At 41.5% G+C, this 20,114-nt stretch overlaps 1 protein-coding gene across 1 annotated transcript in view; it reads right to left on the minus strand.

Moving 5' to 3' along the window:
* The window catches only part of LOC149239246 (NAD-dependent malic enzyme, mitochondrial-like), a 463,766-nt gene that overhangs the window by 247,753 nt on the left and 195,899 nt on the right, over positions 1-20,114 (minus strand). Inside the window, exon 6 of the mRNA XM_089373360.1 lies at positions 7,258-7,318. Within this exon, the coding sequence (XP_089229486.1) occupies positions 7,258-7,318 (61 nt within the window). The remainder of the gene's footprint in view (positions 1-7,257; positions 7,319-20,114) is intronic.

Raw genomic sequence — 20,114 nt, forward strand, 5'->3', positions numbered from 1 at the left:
CCATAAAATTAAATTAGACCATCAGACCACAAAATTGGCAACCAAACTGCGATGTCTACTCATTTTATTAAATGGGAAGAGGTGTACAACAAGTGTTGGATTGTTTGAACTTGGGCTTGCTCTAGGCAAGCTAGCAAAAGCCCAAAATGAACAATGGAACACCCTCCTCAAATCTGTTGGTAATCCGGCCCAAGAGTTGCACTGTCACTGCCTAGAAAGGTGTTGCTGCCTGAAATGATCTGTTGTTAGAGCCTTCCCTGTTGCTCAGAAAATTATGGGCAATTAATCCCAGCCTCTACGCAAGAAACCCAGAATAACCACGAAGGAATTGACCAAATGTTGACCTCAGAATGTTGGCCCAAATTCCCCTTAGCCCCTCTAGCTGTTGGCCAATTTGGGACCGCTGTTTGACCCCTCAGATCTGCCCAGAAAATTATATAAAATTAGGAATGTGATCCTTGCCCAAAACCCAGAGAAACGCAAAAAGGGTTTCCCTTGGTTCCAACCTTCACAAATTGACCCTTCAACGCTTGGCCCTCCAATTTCGAATTCTGTTGTTGTGAATGATCCTGTCAATCTCCTCTCCCAACTCCAGCAATCCTCTTCAAATGGCCCTCCAAATGATCTCCCAACACCCCAGCTCCAAACTCCCCTGGATGGTGCTACCCCAAAGAGTCTCACTCCAATGACTGCGCAGTCATGGAGGAGATGATGCAGTCCTGCGTGTGATGAAATGAGAGTTGCATGTAGGATAACCCTCTTGTCTGTAACTTCCCTCTATACTCCTGGAAATGATGAAAGGATGCTCCTGTCTTCCCAACTTCCCGGAGTGCCTCACGTTGTCACTGCGCAATCCCCACGCTACTGTAAATCCCCCTGCTGTTGGTACTCGAATTACAACTGTTGTAATTGGTCTCCCTGCTGCTGCTACAAACTGAGATGAAGAAGAACTCCCTCCTAGGGCTAGCACTCGAAGACCACTGAAGCAAGGGTTGAGATCTCCGCTCAGAGACACTTGTGTGCTAAACAACACAGTAACCCGGCTAAGCAACTCAAGCAACTAAGATTGATTTCAATATGTCAAAAGATAACATATCCAAATGAGCAGAGTTGGCTTCCTTATATAGATTTCGTGGAGCACTTTTCCCTCCATCGTGGGTCCCTCACATAACCATTGATTTCCCCTCCATGCAAATCAAACTAGGGAATGCGTATTCCCCTAGTATGGGTGGCCCCCACGTATACTTAACCACATCGAATTAACTTCTACTAAGTCTAGCCTCCTAATAAAATTGAATGGGCCCCCATCACCTCCAAAATTGGCCCCAAAATGTAGAAATTAATATTTTCCAAAATAATTTAGTAAGGGACATATAAACCCTTATCAAGTTGGAAGAACTTGCTTCACTCCTCTCCAAGGTGGATTAGGAGGATGGGAAGAGCTTGATTTGGGCTCTAAAACAGTCATGCTTGCGTTAGTACAACACAAGTATTTGGAGCACTCTTGTGAAGGGGTCAAACTTTCGGTTGCCTCCTGTCTCAATAGTATCATGATGTTAACTGTACCTATTGTTGAATTTTCTAAGTCTATCCGTGAGAAAATTAATCCGTATTCTGTTGGTTTATTTCTTCTACTTGTAAATTTTGAACAAGTTATTTAAAACATTTAAATACCGAAATAAACACAATACAGTAATAACATCTATAGATCATCGGCAGAAAGAAAACAAAAACACAAGTGACACCGTTATTTTTGGACAAATGTCCCCAGAAAAACCCAACTTGGGAAAAATGGTGCAGCCATTCTGAGGCTATATTATTATGTAGTATTTCCTTTAGTACAACTGAGTGCCATATAATCAAAGTAGGAGTCGAAGAGAGAACTTCCGGAGGGAAGTAGAGAGACTTGAAGGAGTCGACAAAAGAGTAGAGAGATGGCCATGAATGGGCTGAGGGATCAGGGCAGGCTGGACAAGGCATCCAACTTTGTGGTTTAGAAGGCCAAGATCCTATCCATTCTAGATAGACATCGCATCAAGGCCTTCGCCTTGAGAACAATGGTGATCCCAGTTGACCTATCTGATAATGAGAAGTACGAGGAGACAATGGCCAAGGTGAAATGCATCATCCTTGATGGGGTCAAGGATCATATGGTCCAACATATTGCCAAGAAGGAGATGGCAAAGGAAATGTAGGATGCCTTGAAGAAATTGTACCAGCATACTTTTGTGCAGAGGAAGATGTTACTTGAGAATCAGCTATGGTCATACCAAATGCAGAAGGGGTAACAGATAGATCACTTCCTCGGTCGATTGAAGGAGATCCAGGACCAACTGATGTCCATCGGGGCCACGCTAGATGAGGAGATGTTGGTGAGGACCGCACTTAACGCAGTCTCCAAGGAGCGGGAGACATTTGTCGAGAGCATACTGGGCAAGGCAGATCTTCCAGATTGGGAAGAATTGTGGGCGGCTCTTCGCCAAGAGGAGATCAGGTGGTTGAGCAAGATAGGAAGTAGCAGCAAAGGAGTCCGGATCAAGAAGAAAGAGGAAGAGGATGCAGCTCTAGGATCTGCGGGAAAGCAGGAGAAGAGGAAGAAAAAAGACCTCTCTAAGGTCAAATGCTTCAACTGTGGGGAACTAGGTCATTATGCGAACCAGTGTCCGAAGAAGAAGAGTAAAGGAGAGGCATCTAACTCTAAGGCAACGCCAGCGAAGGCAGAGAAGGAGGTCGAGGAGGATGACAATTGTGCCATGAGTGCTCACGTACCTCTAGAGAAGAGGTGGGGAGACATCGAGCTGTAGTCAGGAGGACTACAGGCAATGAGGGGCAGGACCCTTGAGGTACCCAACCTCTTGGATTATACCTTGCTACGGGAGCCCTAAAGAGAGAGTAGCAGGACTGGCGAATGTCGGTAGAAACGGATGCGGATGAAGTGGCAGAGAAAGCTACATTGCAGGAGTCCCCGCGCAGCGCGAGACTAGCAAGCTGCAACAGTGCGAGAGGCACAAAGAGTGTTGCAATGGTGCAGGATGACACAAAGAGGTTTTGCAACAGTGCGAGATGCAGGGAGTTGTTGCAACAGTGCAGAGGTCAGTAGAGGGAGCACTTGTTAGCGACAGAGAGAGATTCAGCTTCAGGAGTGTTTCTAGCCTGACAGGGATGCCAGTGGTTGGGTGGATCAGTTACTTACTTCTCAGTAACTAAGTTGCAGTGCAGTAGCAGTTAACAATAGCACGATGCAGCATGACGAGAGGGGGTTGCAATGTAGATGCAGTGTTCGGAGAAAGGACCAACGGCAACACGGATGTAGAGGGAGCTGTCGTACGAATGCAGCAGTGGCAGTGGCAGGGCCATGGGCAGCAATACATGACACAGTAGTGTAGAGGATGTTGGGTGGGGAGGCCTAGCATCAACACAAGTATCGGTGCCATATAATCAGAGTAATGCTTAGTGAAGAGTATTATTAGAGCACAGTCCTCGCTAAGAAGGAGTGTTGATTTGGGGTAGCATCAGATGTGCTATAGCCATGAAAATTGGTGGAGAGGCTAAAGCACATGAGATCTCCAAGACCCAGAAATGGTTTGGACAGATTGTACCCAGTTTGGGAGATATTAAAATAATTGATATTTTTAATGGAGTTCCTAAGTCTAAACTTAGGAAAAATAAAATATTAATGGGTATTAATATAAAAATGGGTTAGAAGGTTCCAAAAGTCATGGATCAAGCCAAATCTAATCTTAGCTGTTGATTAGAGATGTAATCTCGGCCATTGAAGGACCAACAAGAAAAGTATAAGAGGAGGCTTGAGGGTCAATTGGAGAACACACCAGTGTGATCAGTCATTCAATTTGCTAGAGCGGGGTTGCTAAGAAAAGTCGAACCAGTGATAAACAGCGAGGGGCAGTGAGTACTGGACAGAGAGGTAGAGATAGTGCCGAGAGACCAGCGCAGAGGGAGAGAGCGAGACGTAGCAGCCAAAGCAGGCCATGCAGAGCCCAGCAGAGATAGCGCAGAGGCCAGAGGGCCTACGTCATCCACGCAGGGGGCAGAAGGAGTGATGCAAAGGGCAGCAGGAGTGACGCAGAGGGTCCCAGAGGCTGCGCAGTGCCTCAAAGGTCTGACGTAGAGGGTTCTGAGGCTGACGCAGTGCTTCAGAGTTGCTGGAGAGGGTTTCGTGGGACAGGTTTTCTGAATACCTGTTTCCAAATAGAGAGGTATTACTGCCGGTTGTTTTTCTCTGTCGAGTGAGCCAGTTTGGCACCTAGTTGTACTCAAGGAAGTACTGCATAATAATAAACCCTCAAAATAGTTGCACCGATTTTCCCGCATTGGGTTTTTCCGGGGACGCTTGTCCAAAAATAACGGTGTCACTTGTGTGTTTATTTTCTTTCAATTGTTGATCTGTAAATGTTGAGACTGTATTGTGTTTATTTCGTTATTTATATGTTTTAAATAACTTGATTAGAATTAACAAGTAGAAGAATTAAACCAAAAGAATACAAATTAAATTTCTAACGGATAGACTTACAAATTTCAACAGAATATCCCCACCTCCAATAGATTTATGGCATAATTTGCATATCATTTTTCCATCAATCACATCACAATGAGCCCATGCACTGCCCTTTCCTTTTGGAGCCATGTTTGCTTGAAATAACTACAATTTGCAAAGAAATCTGCCATTTAAAAAAAAATTGCAACTAAGAAACATGGAAAACCAAAGCTAAATTTAGAAAAACAAATGCACATGTAGCCTACAAAATTTGATAGCATAGTGATAGAACAAGAGATTTGATAGCATAGATGATAGAAGTTAGAAGGTTATAACACATAAAAAAAATTAATACATGGACAACATTCAAATGAGGAATTTTCAAGCGAACATCCTTACCTGGAAATGCAAACTAGCTTCCTTAGCCTCCTCTTGAAATTGCCAACTCCACTAACAACTCCAAACTATCTCCAAAATAGCTCTAACTCCAACTCCAAGCCTCCAATATGACTACTCTAGCAAAAAGTTAAAACTCAACACTCTCCAAGCTCCCAAGCAAACTCACAAATACTCCAAATGAGATGTGTGAGACAAATGAGAAGGAGAAGGGCCTTTTAAAGGCTTGAAGAGAGTGTTTTTGGAGAGAAAGGACCCTTACTTTCCCTCCAAAACACCCTAAGCACCTTGGAAAAATCATTGCGTGGGTCCTCCGCAGCCGTGGCAGCTAACCGGCTGGTTCTGTCCTAAATTGCCGGTCAGGGCAAAAAGGCGAAATGAGGAGATACATCAGGTTTCTAAGCCGGTTTGACCCAGTGGGCTTGCTAACCGGACGGTTTGACCAGTTGCCGGTTTAGACCGGCTAATTTTTAAAACACTAGTTGTGAGGGATACTACATGTTTCAGTTGCCAGTGGGATGTGGATCGCTAGTTCATCAGCTTTCCAGTAGCACTAGCTCAGCATCAACAAAGTGGGGTTGACCTCAGCCTATGCCACAGGTTGGATTGGAGAGGTGATGAGTTTATATTCTATTGATGGAGCATTATCTATGGCCAGAGACACAGCACAGCCAGAGCCATGGCGTATGGATGAGGATGATTGGCTATGGTGGCTTGGGGATCTAGGTATTGAGGGACCCATTCATGTTTGGTTAGCATGGAGGCATGGCGTAACACAGTGGTTCATATGGGATCCTAGTATAAGTTTGTAGATGCCTCTGCAGTGCATCGATATAGATTGCTTGAGGGCAAGCAATCTTGGGGCAAGAGGATTTGTCATGTCCCCATTTTTTTCCTCTATAGTACAGCTAAGGTGGATTTCCAGGGCCCAAGATGAACAGGGCACAGGAGCAGGATTATGTCATTAGGGGTCTGAGGGGAGATTTGAGGAGTTTTTATGGGATATGATGACATTCACTTGGCATATTCATCATCATGAGCAGTTCTGCACAACTTGTTTCTAGTTCCGTGGCTTTCTAATAATTCTCGTAAACCGGGGTTATTATGGGCATAACTTAATTAATTACACTCAAGGTGGCATTTCAAGAGGAATATTTGATGGAACACCTTAGTGTAATAGCCCATTGGAACCAGAATGAGAAGATCTACAGGATGGGATGTTGAGAAATGATTTCCAGTGACCGGAGAGAGTATGGTTGGCGATTTACCATTTTCCTAGATTAAAAATGACTTTAATTAGACATTTAATTAAAAAAGGGAAAAATAATTAATTTGAGGAAAAAGGCCAAAAGTGACTTAAGTGAAATGAAAAATAAAAATAAAAAGTCGCTTAAAATAAAGTCAAAGAAGGAGCTTCTAGAATAATAATAAAATAATAAAATAAGATGCTTCTAGAGGCTTGGAGATCTATCTATGGAGTCTTTAAAAAGAGTAGGAGATCATTTCGGATATCTTGGAGTTGAGCTTCTTTCTTATGGAGAGGTTTGGGGAACCGGGAGTTCCCGACTTCAACAGCAGCCTCAGGACAGAAACTCTTGGGTGATTCAATGAGAGTGGGCGAGTACCTATCTCTTCCCTTGGTGAATTCACTTAGAATTCACAGGTGTATTTATCAGTTGCTATTCCAGTTCGACGACCAGATCCAGTGTTGTAGCAGATATATTCAGAGGTCGGATCTAGTTTGGAGGATCCCATGTTAGCTATCCTCCTATTTTTGTAAAATCAGATTTGTATTTATATAAATAAAGCTAAGATTTCCTGCATGTGTTTATTGCCTATTATGAGATTGCAGCTTATCTATTTACAGTTTGTCGTTGATTTGATGGTCCATTTTGAGAAATTTGTTTATTGAAATAGCAACATAATTAATTTGCTGCTAAATTTGTATTTGGGACATTACAGAATACAATGGCCATGGCCTGTCGTACCCATATTGTCAATTATCAATAAAATACTCATTTACAACTAAAAAATCCAATCATAATAAAAAATGAAACCCTCTATCATAACCAAAACAAATACTTACATAAAGGATTTCCTGCATGTGTTTATTGCCTATTATGAGATTGCAGTTTATATATTTACAGTTTGTCGTTAATTTGATGGTCCATTTTGAGAAATTTGTTTATTGAAATAGCAACATAAATAATTTGCTGCTAAATTTGTATTTGGGACATTACAGAATACAATGGGCATGGCCTGTAGTACCCATATTGTTAATTATCAACAAAATACTCATTTACAACTAAAAAATCCAATCATAATAAAAAATGAAACCCTCTATCATAACCAAAACAAATACTTACATAAAGGATCTCGAAGGAGCTTCTCATTATTTGTTCCACAATCAATCATCACAGGAAGCACCTAGAAATACATGAATGTAAGAAATAATACATAGGTACATATAACATATACATTGTGTGTGTGGTGTGTGTGTTCAAGAACATTATAGATAACAAACAAACAAACTAAGGCAAAGGGTTATAACCATACATCATTAAAACATTGTACAAATGGATGAAAAGGGATGTTGGTTTAATCATATTTTACCATGTGACTGTGAATTTGCCAAATATATTTCCCAAAAAAGTGAAAAGGTATTCTTTTAAAAGAATGACACAATGAAATCTCAATTGAGATAAAAATCAACTAAATGACGATGTTATCTAATAAGCTTCTTGTTACCCCTCAGTTTCATCTCAGGTCTACCAAAATTTTCACTTGATTTCTTTTAACTTCTAAGTCGATCTCATGCATATTTTGAGATCATGTCAAATCCTATGGTTTCGGGATTATTTTTTCCATCACAAGCATTGTATTATATATATTGATCAACCAAAAGTTGTGACCATGTATCTTTTGTATTGTTAGTAGACCAGGCTTAGTGATATCTGTAAAGTGTTTTGTTTATCTAGGTTGTTTCTCTAGACCCTTGTGGTTTATTGTGGCCCCTCCCCTTAGTACCCATTTCAAGATAGTCCCTGCCCTTATGGCTTATCCTATCTCTCTCTTAGAGGTCATTTATGGTTGAGGTGTGTGCAAGGTCTTGTAGTGGATATATTAGGACATAAAAATTAGGGGATACTTATGTTTTTCACTCTAACATTATGTAAAAGTTGTGCTGACGTATTGTAAAGGTTAGCAGACCTAGAGAGCACACTTACTTTTAGACACAGGCATGGATCTACTTACATATGTTTCACGATTTCTCCAATGCAATCATCTATCTAGCACTTGTAAGCCTTATGACATGTTTTCAACACTTAAGATCATGTAAAACCATTTCGTGAAGGGCTTTTACCTATTTTTACACATGTAGACCCTGGAGTGCATTTCTCTCCAATGCCTCGAGCTTTCTTGGATTATTCTTCATGCACATGGATTTTTTACATCATGCCATGTCATCTTTCATGGATCGCTCAACCATATCTTCATATTTGGAGGCACATGCTACATTGCTAGAGAAGTTGTCTAGCTTGAAGATCACAACATTGGACTATTGGAGCTTTTCCTTGGAAAGTGTGGGTTCCTTTTACCCTCCTGGACTTAGGGGAGGTGGTTACACCTTGGAGGCCTCACTTGTGATCCTTTTACGCTATTTTGGAGGGGTTGTCCACTCTTTGATTCCCCACGTGCCACACATGTAGCCTAGATTTCTCTCTCTCCTAGCCATTTGCACATCTTGGATTGATCTAGCCTTGAGGAGGTTGTTGAGGTGATTACCATGCTTTATGGAGGAGGGTTTTCCTCCTTTGACTCTGCTTTTCCTATTTTTGGCTTGGACATCCTCTTTCTTCGGAGAATCTTGTACATGCAACACAACTACTTTGCTATTTTATGTATTTTTTTATCTTGTCCTCATAGTTGGAGGACAAGTATTTCCTATGATCTCATAAACTAGATATAATGATGTAGAAATTATGATGTAGATTTGCAATTGCTCATGAAGTTTTAATCAAAATCACAAGACACAAACCTACTCTACTGCTCTGTGGACATTAATTCACAATTTAGAAAAAAAACCTCAAACATGCAATAAGAATTCACACACATGCACATAGTATTTTTCCCAGGGAAAGAAAACTGCTAAAAACCCCAATGCCTACTTGCATTAATCTGATGAATATAGATGTATTACAAATGCTTTGCTCAACTAGGCACAACCTGCAAGTGCATAACCTATCTCTCTGCCCCTATTTGCTTGCGCAATTCCTTAGTAATTGAGTGCCTATTAAATAGGAAATTCCTCTAATTCATTGCACAATTCCCAAGGATGGTCCCCCTGACCTCATGCAACACCTGTACACTCAAATAATTTACACTTGCTGGTTAACTGCCTTGGAAACTCCACCACAACTGGGAAACTCATATTCTTTGCATGCATGAGCTAATTATTAGTTGATTGATCAATTAACTAGATGATCTCTGTAATATTCCTAATGGAAATATTAAGTGATAACAACTATAAAATGATCACATGCAACCAACTTTGTGGTCTGGAAGGCCAGGATCTTGTCCATTCTAGACAGACATCGTATCAAGGGCTTCGCCTTGAGAGTAATGGCTCTCCCAGTTGACCCAGTAATTAATGAAAGGTACGAGGAGGCAATGGCTAAGGCAAAGTGCATCACACTTGATGGGGTCAAGGATCATTTGGTCCAACGTCCAACATATTGCCGAGAAGGAAACTGCAAAGGAGATGTGGGACACTTTGAAAACATTGTAGCAAAGGAGATGTGGGACACTTTGAAAACATTGTACCAACATACTTCAGTGCAGAGGAAGATGCTCTTGGAGAATCAGCTAAGGTCATACCAGATGCAAAAGGCCCAAGGGAGAGCAGATAGATGTCTTCCTCAGTCGGTTGAAGGAGATCTGTGACCAACTGACTTCCATAGGGGCCACGCCGGATCAGGAGTTGATGGTGAGGACCGCACTTAACGCAGTCTCCGAGGAGTGGTAGACATTTTTCAAGAGCATACTAGGCAGGGCAAGTCTTCCAAATTGGGAAGAACTATGGGCGGATCTTCGTTAAGAAGAGATCAGACAACTGACCAATATGGGAAGTAGCAGCAAAGGGGTCAGGATCAAGAAGGAAGAGGAAGAGGATGCGACTCTGGCATCTACAGGAAAGTGAGAGAAGAGGAAGAAGAAGGACCTCTCCAAGGTCAAGTGCTTCCATTGTGGGGAACTGGGTCACTATGCAAACCAGTGTCCGAGGAAAAAGAGTAAGGGAGAGGCTCTTGACTCTAAGGCAGCGCCAGCGAAGGCGTAGAAAGAAGCTGAGGAGGATGACGATTGTGCCATGAGGGCTCATGTGCCACTTGAGAAGAAGTGGGGAGACATCGAGCTGTAGTCAGGAGGACTACAAGCGATGAGGGGCAAGATCCTTGAGGTACCCAACCTCTTGGATTATACCTTGCTACGGGAGCCCCGAAGAGGAGTAGCAAGACTGGCGAATGTTAATAGAAACAGATGCGGATGAAGCGACAGAGAGTGCTATAGTGCAAGAGTCCCCAGGCAGCGCGAGGCTAGCAGGCTACAATAGTGCGAGAGGCATAAGAGTGTTGCAACAGTGCAGGATTGCACAGAGAGGTGTGCAACAATGCGAGATGCAAGGAGTTGTTGCAGCAGCGCAAAGGTCAGTAGAGGGAGCACTTGTTAGCGGCAGAGGGAGCTTCAGCATTGGGAGTGTTTCTAGCCTAATAGGGATGTCAGGAGTTGGGTGGATCAGTTACTTACTTCTCAGTAACTGAGTTGCAGTGCAGTAGCATTATGTAGTAGCACAATGCAGCATGATGAGAGGGGTATGCAGTGTTGGGAGAATGGATCAGCAGCAGCACGGATGTAGAGGGAGCTGCCGTACGGATGTCGTAGTGGCAGTGGCAGGGCCATGGGCAGCAGTACAGGATGCAGCAGTGTAGAGGATGTTGGGCAAGGAGGCCTAGCATCATCACAGGTACAGGTGCTGAATAATCAGTGTGATGCTCATTGAGGAGTATTACTAGAGCACAGTCCTCGCTAAGAGGAAGTGTTGATTTGGGGTAGCATCGGATGTGCTCTAGCCATGAAAATTGGTAGAGAGGCTAAAGCACACGAGATCTCCAAGACCTAGAAATGGTTTGGACAAATTGTACCCGGTTTGGGAGATATTAAAATAAATAATATTTTTAATGGAATTCCTAAGTCTAAACTTAGGAAAAATAAAATATTAATGGGTATTAATATAAAATTGGATTAGAAGGTTCCAAAAGTCTTGTATCAAGCCAAATCTAATCTTAGTCGTTGATTAGAGATTTAATCTCGGCCGTTGAAGGACCAACGAGAAAAGTATAAGAGGAGGCTTGAGGGTCATTTGGAGAATACACCAAAGTGATCAGTCATTCATTTTGCTAGAGCGAGGTTGCTAAGAAAAAGTGAATTAGTGATCAGAAACGAGGAGTGGTGAGTACTGGACACAGAGGCAGAGACAGTACTGGGAGACCAGTGTAGAAGCAGGGAGAGCGAGAGCAACAATCAATTCAGGTCACGCAGATCCCAACAGAGACAGCGCAGAGGCCTGAGGGATTGCGTCATCCACGCAGAGGTTGCTAGAGTGATGCAAAGGGTCCTAAAGGCTGCGTAGTGCCTTAGAGCGCTAACACAAAGCGTCTTGGTGCTGACGCAGAGGCCAGAAGGGCCAGCGCTGAGCTTCAGAGTCGCTAGAGAGGGTTTCGTGGGACAGGTTTTCTGAATACCTGTGTCTAAATATGGAGGTATTGTTGCTGTGTATTTTTCTCTGTCAGGTGAGCCGGTTAGGCAACCAATTGTACTCAAGGAAATATTGCATAATAATAAACCCTCATAATCGCTGCACCGGTTTTCCTGCATTGGGTTTTTCTACGGACATTTGTCCAAAAATAACGGTGTCACTTTTGTGTTTGTTTTCTTTCAGTTGATGATCTGTAGATGTTGTGACTGTATTGTGTTTATTTCGGTATTTAAATGTTTTAAATAACTTGTTCAGAATTTACAAGTAGAAGAAATAAACTAGCAGAATACAGATTAATTTTCTAACGGATAGGCTTAGAAAATTCAACAGCACTACTAGTGGTTGTTTCAGTTTGGGATCTGCAATGATTTCATGGATGAGTAGAAAACAAGATCTCGTTGCATTAAGTAGTGCTAAAGCGGAATATGTTATTGCATGTGAAGTAGGAAAAGAAGTTGTTTGGTTAAAAAACTCTTGTCAAATTTGTTTGGAAAGCCTCTAGATTCTACAGTGATAAATTATGATAATCAAAGCAGCATCAAGATATCTGAAGACCATGTATTCCATGCCAGAACGAAGTATATCAATAACAATTACCATTACATTCGAAGTTTGATACAAGATGGGGTCGTGAAGCTACAATATATTCTGACGAATGAACATGTCGCTGACGTGTTGACGAAATCTCTTCCGAATAAGAAGTTTGAATATTGCATAAACATGCTTGGATTGGTTGATGTATATCAATAACAATTACCATTACATTCGGAGTTTGATACAAGATGGGGTCATGAAGCTACAATATATTCTGACGAATGAACATGTTGCTGACGTGTTGACGAAATATCTTCCAAACAAGAAGTTTGAATATTGCATAAGCATGCTTGGATTGGTTGATGTTACACATTTAGTTGATAGGGAGAGATGAAACATCTTGCGGCAACAAGATGCTTGGGAGGACATCTGGCCAACCTATGTGTTGATGTCTAGATCTCAAAGTAGGGAAGGTGGCGTTGGTCATGGAGCTCCAACCTTGGATACACACCCATATCCCTGGGTTGGTGTTAGAGCTTAAAAATCCCGATGGTACCTAGAGAGGCTAAAGCTTGAGTACACCTTAGTCCCACCCAATTAGAGTACCCTGGTTAGGTATCTAATCTATAGCACTGCATTTGCTAGAACTCTTCATAGTTCATATCATTTTGAGATCTTCCATGTACCTATATATGTATGTAATTATGAAACCCTCCCTAGTTAAGAGGGAGTGTTGAAGAATGTAACTAGTGTCGGTCTTCATAATTGTATTTGTCAACAGAAATTTTATTATTAAAGAAAATGACTTTTTAAAGCATGGGTTTCATGCTTGGGGCAATGATTTATAGGTCAAACCTCCATTGAAGGCTTCTAGGTTTTGTCTTGAGTCAGTAGAGTCATTGTCATTTTTATTAGACACTTCTTAGGCTTTTGTATCATAAAAAAGGAATTATTTTTTAGTCAAAAAGGTCATTTGTCACCTCCACACTAAGTCTGCCTTGTCCTCATGAAGTCAGCCTAGATTATGTTGATTTGGGGTAGCATCGGATGTGCTCTAGCCACGAAATTTGGTGGAGAGGTTGGGGCACATGAGATCTCCAATACCCGGAAAGGGTTTGGGCAAATTCTAAACAGATCAAGAGATATTAAAATAATTAATATTTTTAATGAAGTCCCTAAGTCTAAACTTAGGGAAAATAAAATATTAATGTGTATTAATATGAATCTGTGTTATAGTGGTCCAAAAGACATGGATCAAGCCAGATCTAATCTTAGCCGTTGATTAGGGACTTAATCTCGTCCGTTGAGATGTCAACAGGAAAAGTATAAGAGGAGGCTTGAGGGTCACTTGGAGAAGACACGAGAGTGATCAGTCATTCTATTCTCTAGAGCGGGGTTTGCTAAGAGAGATAGAATCAGTGATCGGGAGAGCAGCTGAGGGGCATTGAGTATAGAGAGACAGAGAGGTAGAGATAGTGTCGGGATAGCAGCAGAGCAGCTAGAGAGAGAGACGCAGGAGCAGCCAGTGCTCACGCAGGGCCACACAGAGGCAGCTAAGTGCTGCGCAGAGCACCAGAGGGGCCAGGGTAGTTGACGCAGGGCCTCCTAGGGCTGACACAGGCCAAGATAGGCTAACTCAGTGCCAACCCTGGGCTAGGAGAGGCTGACGCAATCCAAATTGGGCAGAAACCGAAAGGTATTACTGCTAAGGAAGTTCTCTATTGGGTAGGCCAGTTTCGGCACCCAAATTGTACTTTGATATTGCTTAATAAGAAAACCCTCAGATAGTTGCACTGGTTTTCCCACATTGGATTTTTCTGGGGACATTAGTCCAAAAATAATGGTGTCATGTGGTGTGTTTGTTCTTGTTTCTTTTAGTTGTTGATCTGTAATATGTTGAGCATGCACTAGTGTTTATTTTCAGTATTTACATTGTAAATAACTTGTTAAGGAAGATAACAAGTAGGTAGTCCAAGGAAGAAGAGTAATGCAGAGTCTTCCGAGACTAAGGCAGTGCTAGCACGCACAGAGAAGGAAGTTTTGACAGACGATGACTGTGCCATGAGTGCACACACGCCACTTGAGAGGAAGTGGGGAGACATAGAGCTGTAGTCGGGTGGACTACAAGCGATGAGGGGCAGGATCCTCGAGGTACCCAGCCTCTTGGATTAGACTTTGCTACGGGAGACCCATAGAGGAGTAGCAAGATTGGTTGGGTGGGTAGAGATGGTTGCGGATGGAGCGGCAGAGAGAGCTACAGTGCACGAGCCCCGAGACAGCGCAGAGCTAGCAGGCTGCAACAGTGCGAGAGGCACAGGAGTGTTGCACCAGTGCAGGAAGGCACAGAGAAGTGTACAACGGTGCGAGATGTAGGGAATTGTTGCAACAATGCAGAGGTTAGAGAGGGAGCACTTGTCAGCAGCAAAGGGAGCTTCAGCATCAGTGGGTGTCTCTAGCCCAACAGGGGGGTCAGTTGGGAGAACAGTTACTTACTTTTCAGTAACTGAGTTGCAGTGCCGCAGTGGGCAACACGATGCAGCTTGATGAGAGGAGCAGTGCGGATGTAGCGCTGGGAGAAAGGACCACCAGCAGCACAGATGCAGAGGGAGCTATCGTAAAGATGCAGCAGTGTTAAAATTGGCAACCGGGGCAAAACTTCATGTGGGTCATCTTATTCATGGCTGATAATATTTTTATTAGATTCCTCTCGTCGAGAGGTGTAGGATTGATATAAAGATCATCCGATTCCGATAAGTATTCATGGAGATATGAATTTATTTTGATTATGGAATTATTATCAAGCCGACCTACAACTCATGCAGGCTCAGAATCCCAACAGTCGCATCTATTCACTCACCAACGTTGTGTATAAATATAAGAGGACTTTTCCTCATTTGGACTCATTCATCTCATCACATCTCTCTCTCTCTACTGCGCAGATATGAGTTTCTTCTCTACTGCGCTGAAATAGGTCTCTCTCTCTCACACATGTGAAGTCGGAAGCTGTTGAATTTGAAGCTGCAACAACAGAAGTAAAGATTGACTTGCGTGGCCTAGAAGATCTCCTCTTTGGAACTGCGTTGTAGGTTCATCTGAACCTCCTTTGAAAGCCGCAACTTTTGGTGGTGGAATGAAGTCAATCCGACGAACGGTTTGCAAGATATCGACTGCCCTAGTTTGAAGCCGGAAACTGCTGAAACTGAAGCTGCAACTGCAAAAGTAAAGATTGACTTGCGTGGCCTAGAAGATCTCCTCATCTGAACTGTGTTGTAGGTTCATCTGAACCTCCTTTGAAAGCCGCAACTTTTGGTGGTGGAATGAAGTCAATCCGACGAACGGTTTGCAAGATATCGACTGCCCTAGTTTGAAGCCGGAAACTGCTGAAACTGAAGCTGCAACTGCAGAAGCAAAGATTGACTTGTGTGGCCTAGAAGATCTCCTCATCTGAACTGCGTTGTAGGTTCATCTGAACCTCCTATGAAAGCCGCAACTTTTGGTGGTGGAATGAAGTCAATCCGATGAACAATTTCCAAGATATCGACTGCCCTAGTTTGAAGCCGGAAATTGCTGAAACTGAAGCTGCAACTGCAGAAGTAAAGATTGACTTGCGTGGCCTAGAAGATCTCCTCATCTGAACTGCGCTGTAGGTTCATCTGAACCTCCTCTGGAAGCCGAAACTTTTGGTGGTGGAATGAAGTCAATCCAATTGTCGGTTTGTGAGTGTTGACCTCTACCGGTCAACTACCCATGCAGTACACCCCCTTTTTCTTTGCAAGAAAAGGGCAGCACCTGATCAGCGTGTCCGTGCCATCCTGCAGTCATCAGCAGCTTGATCATTTTAATTGTAAACCCAGTCTGCATGTATTAATTGTAAATAATCTTAGCAGACATGAGTTGTGTATGTAAATTGTCTAGGTGGACCTAACTTTCTAGTGGTAATCTACGTCCCGGAAGGTTTTTCGTCTCATCGATCCATGGATCGGCAGAGTTTTCCTTCAAACCTGACCCCAAAGCCGGGATGGATTTTGTCATTAGAACTTTAGGAGAATCCTAGTGTGTTGATCTGCTAGATTATAGTTGTGTCGCAGAACTGGGTGATTTGTGAGGGTCTATGTTAAAGGGGTTTTCTCCCTTAAGATGTAAATTGTAAAAGTCATGATGTAATGTGTCCTGAGGGTCGAGAAATGTTTTAAATCCCCTCATGAGTCCTAAGTCCTAGGTCCTAGGTGATGTTTCTGAAGGCTTAGTTCGATGATCCATTTTAAAATGAATTAAAAAATTAAAAAATGAATAAAAATAATAAAATAATAAAATAAATAAAAATTAAAAAATGAAATAAATAAAAAATAATAAAAAAAATTAAAAAAATAAAGCAAAAACCCTAACTAATAAAATAATAATATTTTAAGTGAATAAATCGACGGATGAGATCAAGAGATGTCTTGATCCTCATCAACGGTCGAGATCATTTCTACATGGATCACTCGAACTAGCCGTTGGGATCATTTCCTTTAAATAGGGTGCTAGGGGTCATTTTCAGATCATTCGATCTGTGAGTCTGATACTGAAGAAGCTCTCTTGTAAATCTGTTTCTGGTTAATAAAAGAAGACTTTGGGGTCCATATCTTGCTGGTGTTACTCTCTTGAAATGCTGTGAGATTGTTTAAATTTTCTGCATATTTTCTTTTCAGCCATTAATAATAGCTTTTTGTAGAGTAGTGTGGGCACAGGTATCTTGTCCACTTGCTAGGGTTTGAGTGCTGTTAGGGTTTCTGAAGTAATGGCAGGTATCTCCATTACTGTTTGAGATCTAGCAGCATTTTTGCCCTCTTTATTGACGGTTGTTTTGAGCTGTGCAGAAAGCATTTTCTGAAGGAATTTTGTGGGCGTTCGGGGAAGTTCTCGGCTGAACCAGCCAACTCCCGCAAGCATTTTTCGCTGAGCCCAGTTGGATTTGATCCTGGGTCTATCATTCAGTTTTATTTTCTGATTTGCATGAGAGATTTTCTGAAGTTTTTTCACAATGACAATCTGAAATTTCTGTTCTTTAAATATTTTCTGTGCTTATTGATGAATCTGGCTGCTAAGGGGCCAAATTTGTAAATTAATCAGCTGTCTTAGGGTTTCAGAATTTTCTGATCTAGGGTTTCAATTTTAGTTTTGCTTAGGTCAGGTTTATTTAGGATTTTGATTTTGGTTTTTATTATTTTTGGGTGATTTCAGGTGGCAGAAGCAAACACCAAGTATCGATCTGAGGGCCAAGCCACGCAGACCTCCATCATTTAAAGTTGCAAACCATACGATCAAAGCCGTCTGAAAACGCAAGGCATCGAAGCTGAAAAGAGATTATTAGTTGTGTCCTTGCATCCATTGTCTGAGCCACAGTCTATCAGCATAAAGGCATACTGCAGATGGCGTGACTGCTAGACGGTAATCATACTGTGGGTTATCTGCGTCTCTCAGGAGATCAATCCACAGGCTATCACTGGCTCAGAGGGTTTCCACACATAAATCATGCCCATTTCCCAACAACGGAACAGCTGAAGAACCAGGTAGCATATTACACAATCAATATCGTGGATGCGTTTTCGTATCAGTCCTGTGGTATAATATAAAAACCGATTCCATCCACGTCAATCCGAAAGCAGCGCCGAGATTCAACGCTGGCTCGTCCGCCGTCCTGAACTGGAAACCGCAGAAGTGTTTACGCTCTGCTCCACTCACCGCAAACGCACAGTCTCAAATCAATACCAACGGCATCAGAAAGACGTCACAGCTGGGTTTTGATTCTATCGTTACCATATACGCACCACCAGCTCAGCTATTGATTTAAGCATTGTGCCAAAATCCTCAAGTACGCGCGGTAGCAGGTAGCAAAACCTGATTTAAATCGAGGTTATTCAAACTCAGAAAAGCTCAGGAAATATCAAGGAAATAAAATTGCAAGCAATGGAGGTTTCTCTGTCCGCCGTCGAAGATTTCAAGCTTCACTCATCCGCCGTTCGGAACTGAAAACCATAGGTAAATAACGCTTCATCACCGCAGGTAATACCTCATCGTTCCAGCGTTTTCCCGTGGATCGTTTGTGTTTCTATTTGTTAATGCTCGGGATCTATCATTTTAATGCACAGTGGCATGCTGCGTTTCAACACGGGGTCAGGTTCTGCATCTTAACGCATTTTTACGCAGCGAAAGTTTTTCGTTTGGTCACGTTTGGGTTTGCCTGGGCACAGTAATTTTGTTCCGTTTCATGCATAGGTCTGGGCCGTATGTGTCTTTAAATTTTTTCATTTTAATTACTTTGGATTTTTTTTTATCACATTTCAAATAAAAATGAAAAGGGGTTAGCGTAGTTTTGTCATTTAGATTTTAATTTAGGTTAGTTTAAATCTGGAATTTGTATAGTTTTCTTTTGTTTAGTTTTAGTTTCATATTTCATTAGATTTTAATAGTTTATTTTTAGATTTTTTTTATTTTTTATGTAAAGTCTTGAAAAGAATAAAAAATTAAAAAAAAAAAAAAAAAAAGTGAATAGAATTAAGTTTTAGTTTCCGTTTGTTAATTTTTCCAAAATTTTGATTCTTAGTATAGATTTAAAATTTTGTAGTTTTTATTTAGTTAATGTTTTAGATTTTAAGTTTTATTTTAGATTTTTTAATATAAAAAAAAAAAAAAAAAAAAAAAGATTTTAGGCTTAGTTTTATTTTTATGTTTTAGATTAATTTTTAAATTTCATTTTTATTTAAAAAAAAAAAAAAAATCGAAAAAAAAAAATATATATATATATATTAAAAAATTTTGTGGAAAATTTTTCTTCGTTAGATCCAGTTTTATTTTCTCGAATTATTATCTTTCATGCTGAGATCTAAAATTTTTTCAAGTCGAGATGCGAAATTGATATCTGGTTAATGGTTTATGATTTGTGGTGGATATCGTTTTGGTCATTCTAAGAGCATTGTGATTTAGCTGATGATAGATGATTGTTGTTCATAGTCCATATTTTTATATCATTTAACAAGTAATCGTTTTAACCACAATCTCTTAAGGCACTGGTCTGCTAAACTAATCAAATCCATCCAGTGCTTTTTTATATCGTATCTCGCGTCTCCCAACCAACTGGTCGACAGTTGGTCTCGTCATCTCACAGGGACTACCCCCCTTAGCCGCGGGAGACAGGCTTAAACGGAGGGATCGGGGATAAGAGTGACAGCCCCCGGTCTGAGCGTTGTCGTGTCAATCCGCGCGACAACAGTGAGATATGGTCTGCCCTAGTTTAATAATGAAGCCGCTAATGCTGATGCTACTGATCTAGGGTTTGCTACTGCTGATATGAATCGGATTTATTGTGCTATTTCTCTCTGCTGAATTATTGAAGATAAAAGAAGATTTGATCAAAGGGTTTCCCCACACATTGTGGGGTTTGTCCCTGGCTAGCTGCCACATCTTGTGTCTCTTGTCTTGGCTTGTTTTCTGTCGATCGTTTAATGTTCTATCTGCACTTTACTTTATGTACATGTGATTGCTAATCGGTGGAATATAATAAGAAAAAGAAGTAAATTGTTATAAGCATAGAACATACCATAACTTAACATGGTATCAGAGCTGAGGTGAAGACAAAGCCCAAGCAAGAGCAAGAGCAATCATTGAAGAGAAGATTGGCAAGGCTATCCTAAAAGAACTATGGGGTCCTCAACACTCTTTCCTGCCGAAGACAAGCTCCGTGAGAAAGCTGACTATCACGGATGGAAGATGTCTATCGATCTAACCCTTGAAGATCAAGGAGTGCTGGACCATGTAAGAGGCAATATTGTTGAGCCTTCATCAAATGCATCTGCTGCTGCCTGGAACAAATGGAAAAATGGAGAAGTCAAAACA

Source organism: Pinus tabuliformis, chromosome 8 (assembly GCF_031772625.1).
Source record: "Pinus tabuliformis cultivar Carrire ecotype Pingquan chromosome 8, CPIR1, whole genome shotgun sequence".
Lineage (NCBI taxonomy): Eukaryota > Viridiplantae > Streptophyta > Pinopsida > Pinales > Pinaceae > Pinus > Pinus tabuliformis.